Source organism: Hippocampus zosterae, chromosome 6 (genome assembly GCF_025434085.1).
Source record: "Hippocampus zosterae strain Florida chromosome 6, ASM2543408v3, whole genome shotgun sequence".
Classification (NCBI taxonomy): domain Eukaryota; kingdom Metazoa; phylum Chordata; class Actinopteri; order Syngnathiformes; family Syngnathidae; genus Hippocampus; species Hippocampus zosterae.
Window position 1 is genome coordinate 6855919 of NC_067456.1, and position 18952 is coordinate 6874870.

At 44.6% G+C, this 18952-nt stretch overlaps 1 protein-coding gene across 2 annotated transcripts in view; it reads left to right on the forward strand.

Annotated features, from left to right (window-relative positions):
• The window catches only part of LOC127602371 (zinc finger SWIM domain-containing protein 6), a 60361-nt gene that overhangs the window by 30470 nt on the left and 10939 nt on the right, over window positions 1-18952 (forward strand). For both annotated transcript variants that reach the window (XM_052068438.1, XM_052068439.1), the window contains exons 2-10: window positions 4915-5271; window positions 8412-8560; window positions 10844-10994; window positions 13540-13719; window positions 14012-14182; window positions 14268-14414; window positions 14493-14639; window positions 14764-15024; window positions 17359-17494. In XM_052068438.1, coding sequence (XP_051924398.1) covers window positions 4915-5271; window positions 8412-8560; window positions 10844-10994; window positions 13540-13719; window positions 14012-14182; window positions 14268-14414; window positions 14493-14639; window positions 14764-15024; window positions 17359-17494 — 1699 coding nt within the window. The remainder of the gene's footprint in view (window positions 1-4914; window positions 5272-8411; window positions 8561-10843; window positions 10995-13539; window positions 13720-14011; window positions 14183-14267; window positions 14415-14492; window positions 14640-14763; window positions 15025-17358; window positions 17495-18952) is intronic.

Sequence of the window (18952 nt, forward strand, 5' to 3'; positions counted from 1 at the left end):
TGTGTGAGTGTGCCCATTGATGTTATATTCTCGTTGAATTCAATAAATGGCTGAAAAGTGAAGTAAAGTAAAGGCATAATATGTCGATATTTTAAAAATACATCCTCAAATCTGAATCGAGTGTATTAGCAATTCACTGCTACTCGGAGAAATTATGCCATACTGTGGCTGTATGTGGCTGAACCTTCTTATTACTGATGTTTTGTCATGTGCTTGTTGAATGGACAATGGCGGGGATTCTGGCTGGAGCGCAGAGAGCAGTTTTACCAGTCTTACCAGTGTTTGAATTTAAAAAAAAAAAGTTAAAAACAGATTAAAGGTATTGGCTAATCAGGGATGTGTATAATGTTTGATGGGGCGGGGCAGTTGCTTTGACTTAGAACCAATCAACAAAAGTGTGTGGGTGGTCCCTCAAAGCCACACACACACACACATATATGTGAAAATACACACACACACACACAGTATATAAGCATGCACTCATTCTGGCTTGCTCATTCATACACTCTTCCACAACGCCTCGGGCCGAGTGTGATTTCACCGCTGCGGCCAGGAGGGGTTTCTAGGGCAACCTCACTGAGGCCTTGTTCTAAAAATGGCCGCCATGGTTACTTTGAAAGCCAAGGCCGGCCTCTTGAACCGGCACAGAAAGGAGCCCTGAGCACCACTCGGGGAAGTGGGAGTGAAGGAGGGTGGGGGGGCTGGCGCTCAGTAGACCGGGGTGGGAACCAGGCGCTTTAATAGCAAGCACATGAGACGTGGAAGGTTTCAAACCCGCCCAACCAGCAGTCATGGGAGATGTGTGTGTGTGTGTGTGTGTTGGTTGGGGGGTTGGGGGTGGGGGTTAGTTAAACAGTAATATCCCTGTACTCAGCACTTGGCTAAATTAAAAGGGCATATTTGGCGTGGGTCGCACTTTATGGTGCCCAGGCGATTGGACAGGAAAAGGCGAAACTCATTACCTACCCATCTGCCACTGAGAGAGAGATCTGTGGGAAAAGCGAGAGGGTTGGTTGGTTGGTTGGTTGGTTAGTGGGAGGGTGAAACAAAACAGACTTTTGAATGAGTTTTATCACCACTTCGTCCTCCATGTGTCATGAATTTGAAGAATTGTGCTAATTTAGTCTCATGGGGGGGGGGGGGGGGGGGACACAAAAACGCTTTGGAAACCAAAGTAACGTGCAGCTGTTTCAGTCTTTGTATTAATATGCTGTTTTATTCCGATGTTGTTGCTCTCACATGTTTTTGATGTTGTCTTTTCGCTGCATTCTCCGGACTCCTCTTGAAACACGTCACACACTCACGTGCTCGCAACACCTTGTATCAGCAACGATTTGTGCAACTCTGACCACAAAACTTGTGCAGCATCACTTTGACGGTGCACCGTTTTTTTTTTGTTTTTTTATCCGGAGGATAGCATTCCACCATTGCCATGGCAACCCTGCATCAGCTACTCAATGGCACCTTTCCAGTGGCTTCTTCATTTTACAAAGGTCCGCCATGCGAGGTTTTAAGGTTAAGAATGCCGTACAATGAACTCATTTGCCTTTACCGCTGCATATTTTGCCACGCAAGTCCTGCTTCATTCAAAATGTTGAAACCAAAACCTTAACTTAACTGAACATCAGAGTCCAGAACAGTGTTGTTCCGTAGCCCACGCCCAGCAACCGGTGGTATCGTTTTGGCATAGTTAACGGGAGCAAAAGTAAAAGTGAAACATCTTTTCTCCCAAGCATTCTGTTATCCGTGTGTAGTTGCACACCGACAGAATCATCTTTAGTCCTCCGTTGTCGCACCAGCTGCACGGTTGTAAGCCTTTTTGTCCCACTTAGGTGAGTCGGCGTGACGCCCTCGCAGCGGCGCCGGTTCGCTTTGATTAGCGTAGATGCGGGCAACTGCCATATTCTCATCGCGTCTTGTGTGAATATTGTTCGCAAAGGTGCCCTCCTTCTTGCCAGCTGGCTTTCGCTTTGGTAGGAAAAAAAAAAAGACACGCATTTCCTTGGCAGTGTTTGCATATTTGCCGCCAGCGCTTCCTCCTCATGCAGATAACGTTGCATCGGTTTATGTTCTCAACAGAGGTGGCAAAAGTACTCACGCTGTGTGCTCGAGTCGAAGAACAGATATGAAGACTGTTAAAAGTCAATGTGCTGATTCAACTCCTGATACTGAAATAAAAGTTCAGACTCTGAAATGTACTTTTAGCCTTCACCCTTTCAGGGACAGTGGCCACTACATTGGACAGCCTCTATCATGTTATCAGGTTACAGGTTATCATAATTGGTGCATGAACAATTTCAACTATCCACTGACCCACAAAATGTACTTTACAGTGAAAGAATTGTCTTCTAGTCTAAGTATAAATACCCGTGATGGTCTGGGAACACTCTAAATTGTCCCTCGGTCTGAGTGTGAGCGCAGATGGTTGTTCGTCTCTGTGTGCCCTGCGATTGGCTGGCAACTAGTTCAGGGTGTCCCCCGGCTTACTGCCCGAAGACAACTGGGATAGGCTCCAGCGTGCCTCGCGACCCTTGAGAGGGAAAACGGATCTGAAAATGGATGTATGGATGGTTGTGATGGTCTGTTGAAAGACTATTAGGGAGCAAACAGAATCATGAAGATCAAGAAACACGCCACCAAGTTAAATTAAATGGAGAGAGTATTCGACCCCTGACCGACCCGGCCCTCCCTCCAAACCTTCAACCCAAACATCAGAGATGTTGCCCACGATCACTCTGGATGCACTACAGAGCTAAAGTTGGGGAATCTGTCCATCGGACAACTATTAGTCGCTCATATACAAATCTGGCCTTGTTGGAAGAATGGCAAGAAGAAAGACTTGAGACTGAGGTTTAGGTTGAAATTCCAACTATCTTGTTTTTAAAATGTACTTTAAGTACAATGAGGTGCGCTTACAAAGTGTTTGATGTTTAAAAAGACTTTGTTTCATTCAGTGTCCAACCTGCTGGGGTTGTATGTGTTGCGACCCTTGCTAACAGACCCGCTTTTTTTAGCCAACGCATGCGTCCCATTTCCATCTGTACGCAATGAAATATTCAACTTCTCCCCTTGCCTCTCACATCAGCGGAGAATTGCTTTGATATCCGCTCTAATACATGCTTGATATAACAGCGTTGCGTGCGCTCGGCCCTTTGATAAACATGTTTAGGTGATGTATGTCTTCGCCTGTGTAGTTCACGCATCTCTCCTGAGCGCATAAATACATTCATAACCCCCCCCCCCCCTTAACCACTCCCATGATTAATAAATGCATGATCTCACGCTGTGGCCGAGTGTGTGTGTGTCAGTTTCATATGTTCGTCTTGTGCGTGTGTGTGTGTGTGTGTGTGTGTGTGTGTGTGTGTGAGGGGGGGGGGGGGGGGGACTCCGCCTCACTCATTCATATTCATCCCGGCATAATAAAACGCGGCCGCGCCTCCAGATAGGACAGTCAGGGATAAGATCAAACATTGTAATCAAAGTCGTTGGCGGAGGGGGGTGGAGGAGGAAGAAAGAGGGGGGGGGGTGTATAATTCATATTGGAACGTCCCCACACGTTCCTCACTTCCTCATTGTCATTCACATGCATTGCAGATGTGAACTGGTGGGGATGTCTCACTTAAGCGAGGTACGCAGCAATTTTTTAAAAATATAAATGCGCAAGACTCCACACGACAAGGAAAACAATCAGCAAGTGTGTGATTATGTGTATAGTGCGTGCTGTACTCAAGATGAGCGGCACAGCACACGACATCTTTACATCACGTGGGGAAATGTCTGTACTGCCCTTTGAAGACAAAGAGCATTGATAGTCATAAATAGATGCTGTATGACGAGGGAGCTGCGTGTATACAAACAGTCAATATTTATTTGCTGTTTGCGTCCAGAAAATGATTTAAGCTTCAGTCAGCTTCCTAATTAATATTGTTCATTTTACATTTTACAATCATTGTCGGGCGGCCCGGTAGTCCAGTGGTTAGCACGTCGGCTTCACAGTGCGGTGGTGCCAGGTTCGATTCCAGTTCCGGCCTCCCTGTGTGGAGTTTGCATGTTCTCCCCGGGCCTGCGTGGGTTTTCTCCGGGTGCTCCGGTTTCTTCCCACTTTCCAAAAACATGCATGGCAGGGTGATTGGACGCTCTAAATTGTCCCTAGGTGTGAGTGTGGGCGTGGATGGTTGTTCGTCTCTGTGTGCCCTGCGATTGGCTGGCAACCAGTTTAGGGTGTCCCCCGCCTACTGCCCGAAGATGGCTGGGATAGGCTCCAGCACCCCCCGCGACCCTAGTGAGGATCAAGCGGTTCGGAAAATGGATGGATGGATGGACAATCATTGTCACAATTCTCGGCTCAGCCGTACTCTGTTAGTTGTGTTTACAAAAAAAAAAAAGAAAAAAGACTCCAGTTAAAATATATGCACTGATTCAACTCCTATATATTGTTTCACCTTGTTCCGTTCTGACTGACCATACAAAATTAAAGCATCTTGCTTACTTGACTTTTATTGGCATAACTCATGCAGAACACGTACGTAACTCAGTCTCTTAACATCGGGGAGAACAACGTCACTTCCTGTTCCCTCACCCAAAGTTGTCCCCCTAGTAACAACTCAATCTAACAATACTATTGTTACATTTGAAAGGAAAAGTAAAAAAAAAAAATACAGACCGAAATGTTCCAAAGTATAAGAGTGAAAAGTATTTTTTGTGAATGTTATAAACACATCATTGTAATTGATGAAATGCATGGTACTGAACACAACTGAAATGTATTTAACAAATGTCCACTACTGGATTTAAAAAAAGAAAAATAATGTTTAATCCACCGCCACGTGATGCACAGTTTGAACATTGAATTTAGTGTTTCCACTGAGAATTACGGAACTCAGACCGTTTTTTGTTTATCCGCCTCTTCTCCAGGTTTCCATCTGAGCGGCACAGTAACGGACCCCGCCACGCCCTCGTCCCCAGAACTCGTATGCAGCGTCAGCGTCAGCTTCGACCGTTGCAAGATCACCGCGGTCACGTGCACTTGCGGCAACAAGGACATCTTCTATTGCGCCCACGTGGTGGCGCTCTCGCTTTATCGGGTACGCAAGCCCGAGCAGGTCAAACTGCACCTGCCCATCTCGGAAACCTTGTTCCAGATGAGCCGCGACCAGCTGCAGAAATTCGTCCAGTATCTCATCTCTGTCCACCACACGGAGGTGTTGCCCACCGCACAGAAATTGGCCGACGAGATCCTGTCACAGAACTCCGAGATCAACCAGGTCCATGGTGAGTGCGTGATGAATGGTGTTTCGGACAAAATATTGATGTGTCAAATTAGCATCGTGATAAATCATCATAGCCCTGCAGCAGGTTGCCAAAATGGTTGATAGATGCTCGACGGGAATTTCACTCTGTTTGAGTAGTGCTTTGATGAGATGGGTTGAGCCTGAAATATAAGAAATCCAAACCGGGAGAAAAACACAAATTAAGACAACTAAAAGAACAGTTTTGTCTGTAGTGTCGATATTTTGTGATTTTTGAGAGTTTCCATCTTTTCTCAAAGAGATACAGTACGTGTTGTTTTTCTCTGTGGTTTTCACTGTATATGTGGTATTGTTGTGTCTATTCATCAATGATAGATAGATAAATGGATCGTTGGTTTTGTTGTTTCTGCTACTGTGCTGCAGAGTCACCGGACACTCTAGAGCAGGGGTGTCCAAACTTTTTGCCAAGGGGGCCAGATTTTATGTGGTAAAATGTCGGGGGGCCGACCTTGGCTGACATTCTTTACATTGAACAACAGTATTGTTCAACAAATTTTAGTAAGCCAGTCTGTTTCACATTTCCATTTTTATTTTAATTTCAACAATCTTAAGAATTTCTTTTGGTTCATTTGAAACAGGTATATCACATGCAACTGCTTATTCACTTGACTTTTTCTTAAACAGAAGTCTCCTGAGTGCAAATTGATTGATTTGAAACATAAAATGTATCACCATGACTTTTCAATAGTCACAAAACCTTTGACTCGAACAACAGGGAAATGAACAAGCAAGACACATATCCACAACTGCAAGGATCATTTGAAATATGACATATCAGTCAATATAAACACGGAGTGATGTCTTGTTAACTCGTGAGTGATGCCCTCTAGTGTCTAAATGCTATTACTCATTTAGCCACTAGAGGGAAGCAGTACTCTATGAAACATCACTCACCTGTCTACGAGACCTCAGTCAATGCAACACGTGTTCCATTGCGCCCAACCTGCGGGCCAGACGGCACTGATTTTATGACAGGGGCCGAGGGCCGGATGAAATTCGACCGCGGGCCGGATTTGGCCCGCGGGCCGGACTTTGGACATGCCTGCTCTAGAGTACTGGAGAAGTCAAGTCAGACACGTTCTTTACAATAATATGTTCTATGGGTCCCCACTCGTCGAAACACGCTATTCTGATTTATTTTGCGTTTGCGGAATATGAACTAAGCAGCAAAATCCACCAGTTTTAATCCATCTAAGGCGGTGGCCGTTTTGCCACAGCTCGGCTTCGCACCGTCACATGAGCAAACTCGGAAAATTGTTGAGCTGTGATTGGTCGTTACCTGAGCCCTGAGCAACTGTGATGTCATTTTCAGTCGAAAAGTGGCAAAATGGCCGCCACCCGAGATAGCTAAAAATGTAATTTTGCTACTTAATTCAAATTCCATAATCGCAACAGGAATCGGAATACAGCGTTTGGACTTGCGAGGACACATCGACCATACTATTGGAAATAAAATGTTTACCGTTGCTACATCTATAATTGGAAAAAAGTATTGATAATGTATCAGGAGCTGCTCTGTGTCTAATATGACAGCTATTTCTCCATCTGTCTCTCAGTCTGTGATGGATGGATTATCGAAGGATTATCATCCATAGCTTTCTCATCATGATACTTGTATGCAAACTATCACATTTCATTGGAAGGTACTCTGTTATATGAGACATTGATCTGTCGATGATGGATGGATATATATATATAGATCAGTTTTCCCTTCCCTTGTTAGACAGATATTGATGTGTATCGTCATTGACTTTCACGTATGAATTATTGTACAATCGCTGTGTAGTGATATTTAGGATTTGATGAGCAAACGCATCATTGATATTGGATCAGGAGCGACACTGTGATATACGATAGCGAATGAATAGATAATGAATAAAGACAATGCTTTACCTGCCCAGGTTGTATCTCAACAGGAGCTACATGTTGAATGATAAATCTGTATGTAAATGACCTTTTGAGGCTGTATTTGTCTTGATCAGCTGCACAAATATGTAGCTAAATCATTTTGGGCATTGTCATATAATAGCTGATTTGCAATGTTGTGATATTTAGTTAGCTGGGCAAATGATTGCATTGACATTGTATTGGGGAAAAATGCCGTGATAAATTTGTCTGGCTGGATGAAGTATTCTGAATGAAAATGAAGAATTTATTTTATTTGTTAGGTTTTAACTTCCTTAATTATAAAAATTGCAACATGTATCGTCAATGTGTTTCTTTTAAATCATATTTGTTTCCTGATGTTATTGCACTGATTTCTAGCCCTCAATTGAAGTAGGCCGTGCATGCATTACCCATGCAGTCATTTGTAGGAGATTTGTCGTTTCACCTTTACTTGCGTGTGTGTATGATGAAGGCAAATTGCGGTAGGATCAATTCCGCGCTCATTAATGCGACGCAGACAGTAAAGGGGAGATTGGATGCCTCTAATCAACACTTTATGGAGCCCTTATTTACCTCTTGAAGTGGAGTGACAAGGAGATGGGGATGATTGCAGGGAGGGTTGAAAATTAGTCTGTTGCTCTGCTCAGTTGTTTGCTTAAAGTCTACACAGATACCAGCGTCCCTCCCGATTTTTGTACAGTGGTATGTAGTTAGACCATATTATGTAATGTGCTTTATATTCTATTGACTAATCCTGACCTGTAAAGAGGTAAATACATTAAAGGGATCGTTCACAGGGTCAAAATTGCGAAATTGTGGCCAGACTTTACTCATCATCCCTCCCACCCACACTTTCACAACCATTTTGAATGTGCACCAGACATGCATTGTAGAAGAGAAAAAACCTGGTTGTCATGCCTGGCAAGAATTTTTTTTAAATGTCTTAATTGAGAAATCTAATGCTCATAATAATTTTGTTCATACATTTTCCACTAACAATATTATATAATAATAATATGGGCTTTTTTTTTACACTTAATAAAACAAACATGTAAATATTTAAAGCCACCCGCACTTGACAGAGACCTTGCTAACGTGTTGGAATATCTTTACAGAGAAGTTGAAACATGTACGAAACGGAGCAAAAACAAACACCTTTCCATGTTTTAAGATTACGGAACACTCATACACATGATTCATCTATGTGTCATTTAGGGGCACCGGACCCCACAGCAGGGGCCAGCGTGGACGACGAGAATTGCTGGCATCTGGATGAGGAGCAGGTTCAGGAGCAAGTCAAGCTCTTCCTGTCCCAGGGTGGATACCACGGCTCGGGCAAGCAGCTCAACCTGCTCTTCAGCAAGGTCAACAACCGCCAGCGTTGTTCTTTCCACATAGAACCACACATACACAACAACACATTCAGCCCCGGACAGGCGGGTCTATACGGTACACGATTCTGCCCTCAGGTTTTCCTTTTCACCGCAACAAGACAAATGTAGTCGCTACTCTGCATCTGGTTAATATTTTCCCTCTCTAGTGCACTTATACGCTCCTCATTTCCCTCCTGAGAGGAGACCTTTGTTCTCCACGTAATCTCCGACGTACATTGGCACATGCATTAGAAGTGCCGCGCAGCCTCTTAGCTTGCGGCTAATTGCTGGAGGGAAACAGTGAACGAAACATGCAGTACGGATATACGCTCATGGGCCACGTCATTAGGTACACCTCCGCAATCCAATAAAATCCGGTTGCTCCATCAAACATTCTGCCATCACAAAGGTACCGCGTGGCTGCAAATACTGGACTGGTCTGTGGTGTTTACTCAACTGCAGGTGGAGGGGGTTGTTTTTTTGAAACAATATTACAACAATAAAACAACGTATGTCAAGTGAAAGTACAGTTTATAAAAACATATTGAAAATAAATATTACGGAGATAAGTATCTAAAGAGTGGCATTACATTTCATCCAGGAGGTTTTGCCGCTGTTGTTGCATTAAAATTGGTTCATCAGGTTATAGCGGTTAAACGTCCCTGTAAGAACTGAGATCACAAAAGTCAAAGGGAGGCGTCTGTTATGATGCCGACGACAGACTCCACGAATGTAGCCTGTTTTTTAATTTTGTTTATTTATTTATTTATTGAGCCGATAGACGTGTCGCAGACGAGCGTCGTGCCTCAGTAGCCGATTTTGAGTTGCAGCCCGTGTGGTGCGGTGTACGTGGTGCATTCTGGCGTGGTATTAGTAATAGCAAAGGTGAGCTTTGCGTTAATGGGATGTGTACACTGTGTGAAGTCAGCAGAACAATACCATTAAGGTCCAGTCTGTCCGGCTCCACGTTCTCGTAATAGTGTTTATGTATCCACCCACAGTACACAGACACACACATGCGCACGTTTATGTACACGGTCGAATTTGAAACATAATACGCACACAGATGAGAGGCAACACCTAAATAAGTGACACCGGTCCTCCTTTAGGCTGACATTTGAAATAGAGTGCAATTGTGCGGCGGCCGGCGTCCATAACAGCCAGCGTGTCCCAAGTTGCAATACGTCATCGGTATTCAATGCAACCTCTCACTCGGATGAATGCCCAACTTTCAAACCAATTCCAGGATCGAAACCGCTTTGAATGGCAATCAGTCCCCCGCAAGTCGGCATCAGCGCAAGGACACACGAAGTACTCGACACAACATTGGAGAGGACTAAAAGCCAGGAAGCTTGTCTCCACTTCTTTACATCATGTGCCCGTGGAAATTAATTGCTGCAATGCAACCATGGAGACCATTTCAAAAGGCATCAGAAAATACAATGCATCAAAGAAAAATGTCTCAAAAATATCTCCTGAAAACATAATGCATCTTCTCCTCTGCTTTTGATTTCCCTGAATGACTGGCTAAATCTGTAGCCATATGAAAGTGAATGATCCATACAACTCTGTTACTTAAAAATAAACTATTATAATTGCTGATTAATTTTCAGATTTTGGAATATTTCAGCTAGTTCCTATTGTTAGGCAACAAGATTATGTAAAAGTGTCTTAAAAATTCTCAGGTGAAGGTCAGTTAAGTTAGGCTACCTAGCTTGTAAGCTAGCTACGTCATTAGCTACACTGCATGTAAATTGTGTACGGTAATTGTTATCAAGACAAAACTGGTGTATTGTAGTATTCCGGAATACTTAATTGGTCGGGCCGTCATCATCAGGCTGAGAACAACTTCTGACAACTTTGGCCAAGGAATAAAAAAGTTTATGTCAAAGTAGAGGATTTTTTTTTCCCACTTTCTGAACAGGATTAGGCGAAAACAATCTCCATGTCTTCAATCCAAAGGGAAAACATTTTTTTCTGATGCAGATGCATCATTTACATGTCAACAGTCTGCTTGCATTTGGGCTAAATTGGGCTACGTCCGGATTATTTGCCTTTGGTGAAGGCCAGCGTGCTCTACAAAGTATAATTGCAATTGTTGTTCCTGAACTATATTTGCAGTTCTTTGTCTGTTCCGTCTAATTTAGTTCAAGTGTCCATGAACTTGCCTTTGTTTTAAGATGCTAACAATCCAGTATATGTTTTCATATCCTCAATGTCAAAATGTGTCTACACTGTGTGTATACTGACGGACCTCCCTATTGGCCCCTGTAGGTGCGAGAGATGCTGAAGATGCGTGACTCCAACGGAGCGAGGATGTTAACACTGATCACAGAGCAGTTCATGGCCGACCCTCGGCTGGCGCTGTGGAGACAACAAGGCACCACCATGACAGACAAGTACAGACAGCTCTGGGACGAACTGGGTACGGGACACGCATGTGCACACACAGACACACACAGATTTCAACAAGGTGGATGATCGGAACCAGACAGTACCCAAAAGACACACTCTGATGTCTTTGTGTTTATCCTTTTGTTTTCGACGACACACACAAAATCCAGTGTGAATATTGGCCACATAACAGCTAACAAACCTGGCCGAGATGCAGAAACATGGTCCACAAACATGGCCAAGATGCTCCAGCACACTCACCCAACATGGCTAACATTTTGCAACGCAATCCTGATAACAGGGCCGCAATGCGTTTGAAAAATCTGTTCGGCATTCTGGAGCTAACGGCGCTAACATGGTTGCAACACACTCCACAATAATTATTGCAACATACTCCACAAACGTGGCCGGAATACATTGCTACACTTCACAAACGTCACCAACACGTGATGACATACTCCTCCAACCTGCCTTGCACACTCTAACCTACTCCATAAACCTGGATGACAATCTTTTACACATTTCCCAAAATGGATGACATGCTCAAACACGTCACAAACATGGCAGCAAAACTATCCACAAACATGGCCGACATGCTAAAACACATGGCGGAAACATTGGCAAGACACTGCGACAAAATCCTTAGCTCAGACATGAGCTACATTTCTAATATGCTACTCAAACATGTCCCACATACCCTAACGCACACCACAAAGATATCCGATTTACTAAAAACTTGTGCACCCGCTCAGTGTGAAAGGATTGCGCAAAGTCCATGACGCCTCGGCGGCCATCTTAGCCATATCTGGAAGTGCTGACGTAGTAGCCTACCAGGAAGTGAATACAGAGACTTTTGTAGACAGCACCTCGGCAAAATATGTCTTTCATTATGGCAAACAAGCCGTTGCTTTTCACATTTTAACAAGGAGGAGGGCAGGAGCAGTAAAAAAGGGGACAGGTACATCCTTTACACAGGGCTCAGCGGGAACTTGAAGAGTTTAATCTCATTCGTGAGCGGCAGTTCCACCCTGAGCGCTTCGAGGTGCATTTCAGGTTGAGCTGATAGCACCGCCTTCTTAAACCCATCACTGCATGTTCATCTCTCGTGTCTCGCAAATCTGGCTTTGTCGTCGGCATCACTACACTGTGCTGTGTGAAAAGGGCTGTACATTCCACAAACGTGATCAACACGCGGGAAGAGACTCTTCAAACATGGCCGACATACGCTAACATACTCAGTAAACATGGCTGACGTATTCCCTTGTAAGCACGGTCATTTTCCATTTTAAAAACATTCTATTTTGACAGAATTTCAAAGTGGTTAGCCGAGCACTCTTTGCGTTTGATGCCGTGTCGTCTTGTGACAGACGACAGGGCAGCCGCCATGTTGTCTCCAGCCTTTGTTGTCTCCCCTGTCTTCGCCGATGCCTCTCGCGTTGTTGACAACCTTGTCTCTTCTCCCTTTTCCTCTCGTCGTTCACGTTTTGCTTGGACAGCCCGACGAACTCATCTGTTTCTGCGCCACGTATTCCCGGAATTGGACGCGTGCGTCGGCTCTCTTCTTTTTGAAGTCGACACTTCAAACCCTTCTTCTCGAGTCCTTATCACTCCCCGTGATGTGCGCTCAATGCCGCCCCGCTCGCCTCTTTTCTCTCCCTCTCTCCTTGATCGTCACTCTTTTGTCTTGTCCTCCTTTTGAGGCTGCGGCTCCTCGTCTACCTCCAGACACAAAGCAGAGCGTCCTCGTCCACATCAGCTCATTTTCCATTTCGTACTCTTTTTTTTTTTGTCCACATTTCTTTATGTTCACCCCCATTTTCTTACATTTTTTTTTTACCTCCTTCACATCTTGTCCTTGTCCTAGCCCTTTCTCCCAAACCCACCCCTCAACTTCTATCCACGCACAATGGAGCGTGCTATGCAGTCTGCACAGTAAAATCCCCGAATGTGCTCCCATCCCATGAGACTGAAGCATTTCTTTTTAATATTCTGTTTGTTCCAATTTGCTCCAAAATGATGTGTGCACAGTTTGCGTTGCCTCGGGACTAGTTAAGATCTTCCACATACTTTTTTTGTGGGGTACCAAATGTGCTCCAGGGGGGAAAACATGATGCCGCTCAAACTGCTGCGCTTCTTTGAAAGACACCCTCAAGATGCATATAAAAAGTCTACACACCCCTGTTCAAATGATTTTTTTTTAAAATGTTATTCAAACAAATTGAGACCATGAAAAATGATTTCCAAACTTTTTTCCTCCATTAATGTGGGCTATAATCTGTATTAGTCAATTGAAAAAAACGTATTGGACAGTTTCATTAAAAATAAACAACTGATCATGTGGTTGCACAAGTGTACACACCCTCTCGTAACTTGAAATGTACAGAATAATCCATTTACATATGACTTCATTTATGACTGATCGGGCCGATCTTTCGAGTGTAAAGTTCCAATGTGTCCCTGTGGGTGTCTTGAAAGGCGCTTATAAATAAAATGTATTATTATTATTATATTATTATTGAGCACAAAACTTTGCCCCCTCCCCTGGGCTAAAGCCTCCATGTTTTGGTGTCCACCAGGTGCCCTGTGGATGTGCATCGTACTGAACCCGCACTGCAAGGCGGAGCAAAAGTCATCCTGGTTGCGGCAGCTGCGCAGGTGGAACAGCGTGGACGTGTGTCCGTGGGAAGACGGAAACCACGGCAACGAGCTGCCCAACCTCACCCACTCGCTCCCACAGGGTGCCCACAGCAACCAGGGTCAGTGTTGCACACGGGTCTTTTTTTACGTGCCATTTTCGTGGTTTTTCTTTCCAACTGCAGAGATTTTGATGATAGCTATGCTAAAATGGTGCAAAACGTTTCCCTCGGTTTCTCAAAATTGTCCAAATCTGCTCTTATTTTGACAACAATTTGAAAAGCAGTGATTTTTTTTTTACTTTTTTACATTATATATTTAAAAAGAACTGTTTTAAAAAAATACATTCTATGATTTTTTTTAAATTATTGTTGTTATTCTCGAATTCCTGACGCCCGTCATCCTTCCTCGCAGAGATGCGGCCCCACAGGACTGTTTTCACGCGGGCCATCGAGGCCTGCGACCTGCACTGGCAGGACCGCCACCTCCAGCACATCATTGCCAGTGACCTCTACGCCAACTACTGTTACCACGACAACCAGGAGGGCTCACTATTTGACGCCCGCGGCTGGCCCTTGTGGCACGGTGAGCGAAGACGATAAAAACACGGCAGATGCAATAGACGTTGCCATAAGCTTGGCAAATCTCTCGCTCTCTTTTTCTTTTGAAGAACACGTCCCAACAGCCTGCGCCAGGGTGGATGCCCTGCGGTCCCACGGTTACCCACGAGAAGCACTCCGCCTGGCCATCGCCATTGTGAACACGTTACGGCGGCAACAGCAGCGGCAACTCGAGCACTTCCGCCGGCATAAAAAAGGTGAGGCTCCGTTTTCAGTCCACGTGGAATATTCTATCTTCCTGTGATGTATGCCGATAAATGTATTGTTTGTTTCAGAGTTGCTCCATAAAGGCCACACTTCAATTACCAACATGGAGGGCTGGGTGGGACACCCACTGGATCCCATCGGCACCCTCTTCAGTACGCTGACAGAGTCGGGACGGGTGGGAGAAGAGGGATCTAATACCTGCTTGGATCTCTCAGGTAATGCAAATGACAGCTCGCGAGTCGCGGGACGGCCACCCCTGATTCAAAGTGTCCAATATGACTCAGCTAAGTGAGAGCATCCGAATCTGATCACCATGTCCCTGCCCTTGCCTCTCCACAGACTGCTCCAGTGTGGTGACTCGTGCGGACCTCCAGCGAATGCCCGTCCAGAGACTGCTCGGCGACGGCGAGTCGTACGTGGCGCTGGCGGTGGAGACGGCCCTGATGGGCCTGGGCCAGCAGCGCGTCATGCCCGACGGCTTGTACGCTCAGGAGAAGGTGTGCCGCAACGAGGAGCAGCTGCTGGCCAAGCTTCAAGAAGTAGAACTGGACGATTCGCTGGTCAAGATCTTCCGCAAGGAGGCCGTCTTTCTGCTCGAAGGTAGGTGGGATTGGTGGGCTTGGAATAATGAGTGCGTGTGTTTCTGCATAGTGAGACATTACCACTCAGCAAAAAACACGTCCACGCGCTCAAGCAGCTGCACATTCACTGCGACTGTCTCACTGCAGTGGAAGTGTGCCTTTGACTCATTCAGTACCAGCCAATTCTGGACCAAGTCGGAAAAGACGTTTAAAAACGTCTTTGGGAGTGAATGAGTTAAGGGGCATGGACTAGTTAGGGACATCCGTCGCTGCTTGTGGGTGTTTTCAATTTTTATTTGTGTGTGTGACTGTTTGTCCCGTTCAATAAATAGCTCAAATAGCCTCGGCGACGTTGACATTTTTTTCCCACTTCACACGGGAGGCAGCTCACTTAGTTTGTCTTGCAGCAGAAAAAAATCAACCGAGAAACACCTCAAGTCAAGGTCTCGCTGTATTATTATTATTTTATCCTTTCATTTTGTGGTGGCAAATAGAGACTGAGCTGACCAAAATGAACTCTTTAGCTTTGCAACACCCGGCCCATTGTGTCAGGGCGCGCACACACACATGCACAAATATACAACAGTGTGTTCATTTACAGTGCAAAATGCCACGACAGGGAGGAGACAAAATCCGACTCCCGTCTCCACCCAAACCGCCATCAGCCATCAGGGACCTGGTGCGACCACCCACCTCTGTCTCTGTTTCTAATAGAAAGCGCCAGCCCCCCCTACACCCGATTGGGTCCATGGAGGCCGCAACCCCGCCACCTTGTGATGTGGTCTGTGGTCGAGGGGGTTTAAAATAACCCACCAGAGACAACGGCATAGGGTGGGACATGAGCGAGAGTGCAAGGCCGAGCACGAGCATATGGTTTTTAACATAATTGTTTGTTTAAACACCACGTGGTCAAAACGGAGAGACCACTGTATGACTACATCCATGTGGATTTTTTTACTATTTTCAAACACATTATTTTCTCACTACAGGGTTAAAAATATCTCAACCCACGTGAAAACACATCACACATGGTGCTCTATCATTGAACCTTTAGGCCATTTTAGCCAATCAGAAACCTGAATAAACTCCAGAACTCCTTTGGGGAAAGGAAGAGTCAAAATAATTTGAAAGTAGACAATGAGCAGGTATGAATCACCCCCCACCCCCCAAAAAAAAGTACACTTGTGTGCATGTCACCACTGTTCTCGTCTGGCTTTCCTCCGGCTTCCTCCCACATACAAAGACGAACATGTTGAGTTGATTGAAGACGCCATATTGGCTGTGTGTGTGTGTAAATGTGAGTGTGAATGGAAGTTTGTCTCCATGTGCGCTGCGATTGGCTGGCAACCAGACAAGGGTGTACCCACCTTTCACCCAAAGTCAGCAAAAACCAATAAACGCGTTCACATTTTTGCGGTAAAAGGGGAAGTCAACCTAAACATTTTCTTTCCAAGAATATGTTCTGTGCAGCCCCACTTGTCTAAACACGGCTTTGTGATTAATGTTTCGTTTGTGCAATACGAGTTAAATCCGCCCGTTTTTGTCCATCTCAGGGGGCGGCCATTTTTCCACTTTTTGTCTTTGGAAAATGACATCACAGTTGCTCAGGGCTCAGGTAGCGACCAGTTATGGCTCAGCTTCAGAAAACTGGTGAGCCATGATTTCAGCAACTGTGATTGTCATTTTCATTTGAAAGAAAGTGGCACAATGGCCGCCCCCTGAGATGGCTAAAAATATTGCTGCTAAACTCATTCCACAAACGCAATATGAATCAGAATGCAGTGTTTAGACAAATGAGCATATTGTTGAATTGATTTTTGGGCGGGGGCGGTCAATCACAAGCACTTTAAATAGTGCCGGGTGTGTGCTGACTCCCATTTAACATGAATAAATATTAATTATTAACTCATTCACTCCCAAAGACGTTTTTAAACGTCTTTTCAGACGTGGTTCAGAATTGGCTGGTACTGAATGAGTTAATGATGGTTTTGAAAACATGTATCATGGTCCATTTTTGTAACACCTGTATTTCTGCAAGAGTGTATTATAGCCCCTGGTCATGGGCAAATAAAATAGTTTCGGATTTTGAACAAATCGCTTTTCTAACAGCCTTCTGGAATGTGTATAGGCTTTTTATATTCACATAAAAACAACGGTGAAACATTACATATCATCCAACGTTATAAACGCAAGTAGCGTTCTAACAATTAACAATTAAAAGGGACATTGGATGTCATAAAATTGAGGCAATCCAGAGTGTTTACCCAGCATTAAGGGGGGGGGGACTGTATTTGCATTTGCATTCACTTACAGTGGCTAAATAAGCACTGTGCTTTCCATTGGGTCCACGCAGCTGGTCCGTATTCCGGCCTTGGGGAGATCGTCCATCGAGAGAGCGTCCCCATGCACACCTTCGCCCGTTATCTCTTCACCTCCCTCCTACCTCATGACGCTGAACTGGCGTACAAAATTGCACTGAGAGCCATGCGGTAAGTGATGCAACACACACACATAGAGTTTTGTTTTGTTTTTTTTAATATTTAAAACTGCCTGTTTTTCTCTTGAGCAGACACAAAGCAATTCTCACCTACTGACATACTCTCTATTTGAGGAGAGGGCGATGGTGAATGATTGAGAGCTAGACTTTGGGGCCAATTAATGCACACAAGCATGAATATTAAGCACATAATCTGCTGAGTCATCACCAAACAAATCGGGGGCCGTTAAGCAGAGGAGCACTGCTCTCTGGTGACACAACTGCGTCGTTATCCACTCCACGAGCTGACTGTGTCGTATACACACGTGCGCACGCATGCACAGACGCGTGCATAAAGTGTAAAGTCAGAACAAAGCTGGTAAAGGCAAGAAATAGGGCAACTTTGAAGAGGAAATAATATTAAATGTGCAATTATTATACCTGATGATTGTTACACTTTTCATTTCCTCTGCGCCCAACATATTTTTTTAATAGGTTCTAATTCCTACATTATTTCCTATTTACACAGCCGTCTTTGGACAAAACATAATTACAGACGACTGTTCAACAAATACAGTATGACTTTTAGGGGAGCCTACATGCAAAACAGTTCACGGTGGGCTGCGCGTGCGCATGCCAAGGGCCTGCAGAGCGCACGACTGGCAGAGTGCTCTCAGCCAGAGTAGGTTTGTGTTAGACAAGTCTGCAAGGCTGCAACGTGTTTTGCCATCACCGCTTTGAATTTTGTCTTTTACGCTCATTCCAAGTTCACTTTTCAGCAACTTGCTAATACAACAAGGTAGTTAGGTGAATGCCATAAAGAACGAAGGCAGGTGAGAATAAAATGGTGCATAGCAGACAGTTTTTCAGTGTCAAGGATGTTGCTGAGGTAGAAGCCAGCAGAAATGGCAAAATTAGCCCTAGCAGGCCAAGCATTACTTTTGCATATGATTAGGCAACACTTTTTGATGAATGATAAAATTCAGCACTTTAGTCCTCGTCTATTGCATGATTGATTCTTGTTGATGCTCACCATCAGAAAATATTGAAGTCTCTCTAACGTAACTTCGTGATTGGGTAACATTGCACTCGCAGCAGTTAAGGGAGACAAACATTTGATTTGTTAAGTGAACAAATTAGCTTGATTACTCTGACCACAAACAATTTATCTAAATACTGTGTTTAGAGGATTATTTGGAAGACTTCACCTCTAAAAATGTTTAAAATGAGCCTAACAAAGCTTTGCAGCAGAGCACCTCTTTCCAGAGTTTTGTTTAATAAATCTAGAAGTTTCAGTGTTAACCATTTGAACTGGATAATTCATTCAGGATAGTGATAGAACAGTCATGCCCTGTTTGACATCTTGTCATGTCCTCACCAGACTACAGCCTGCGCACGTGTGTGTGTGTGTGTGTGTGTTAATCAGACAGCGCTGCTGTGTTTTGATGTTGTGACTCACGGGACCTGGATC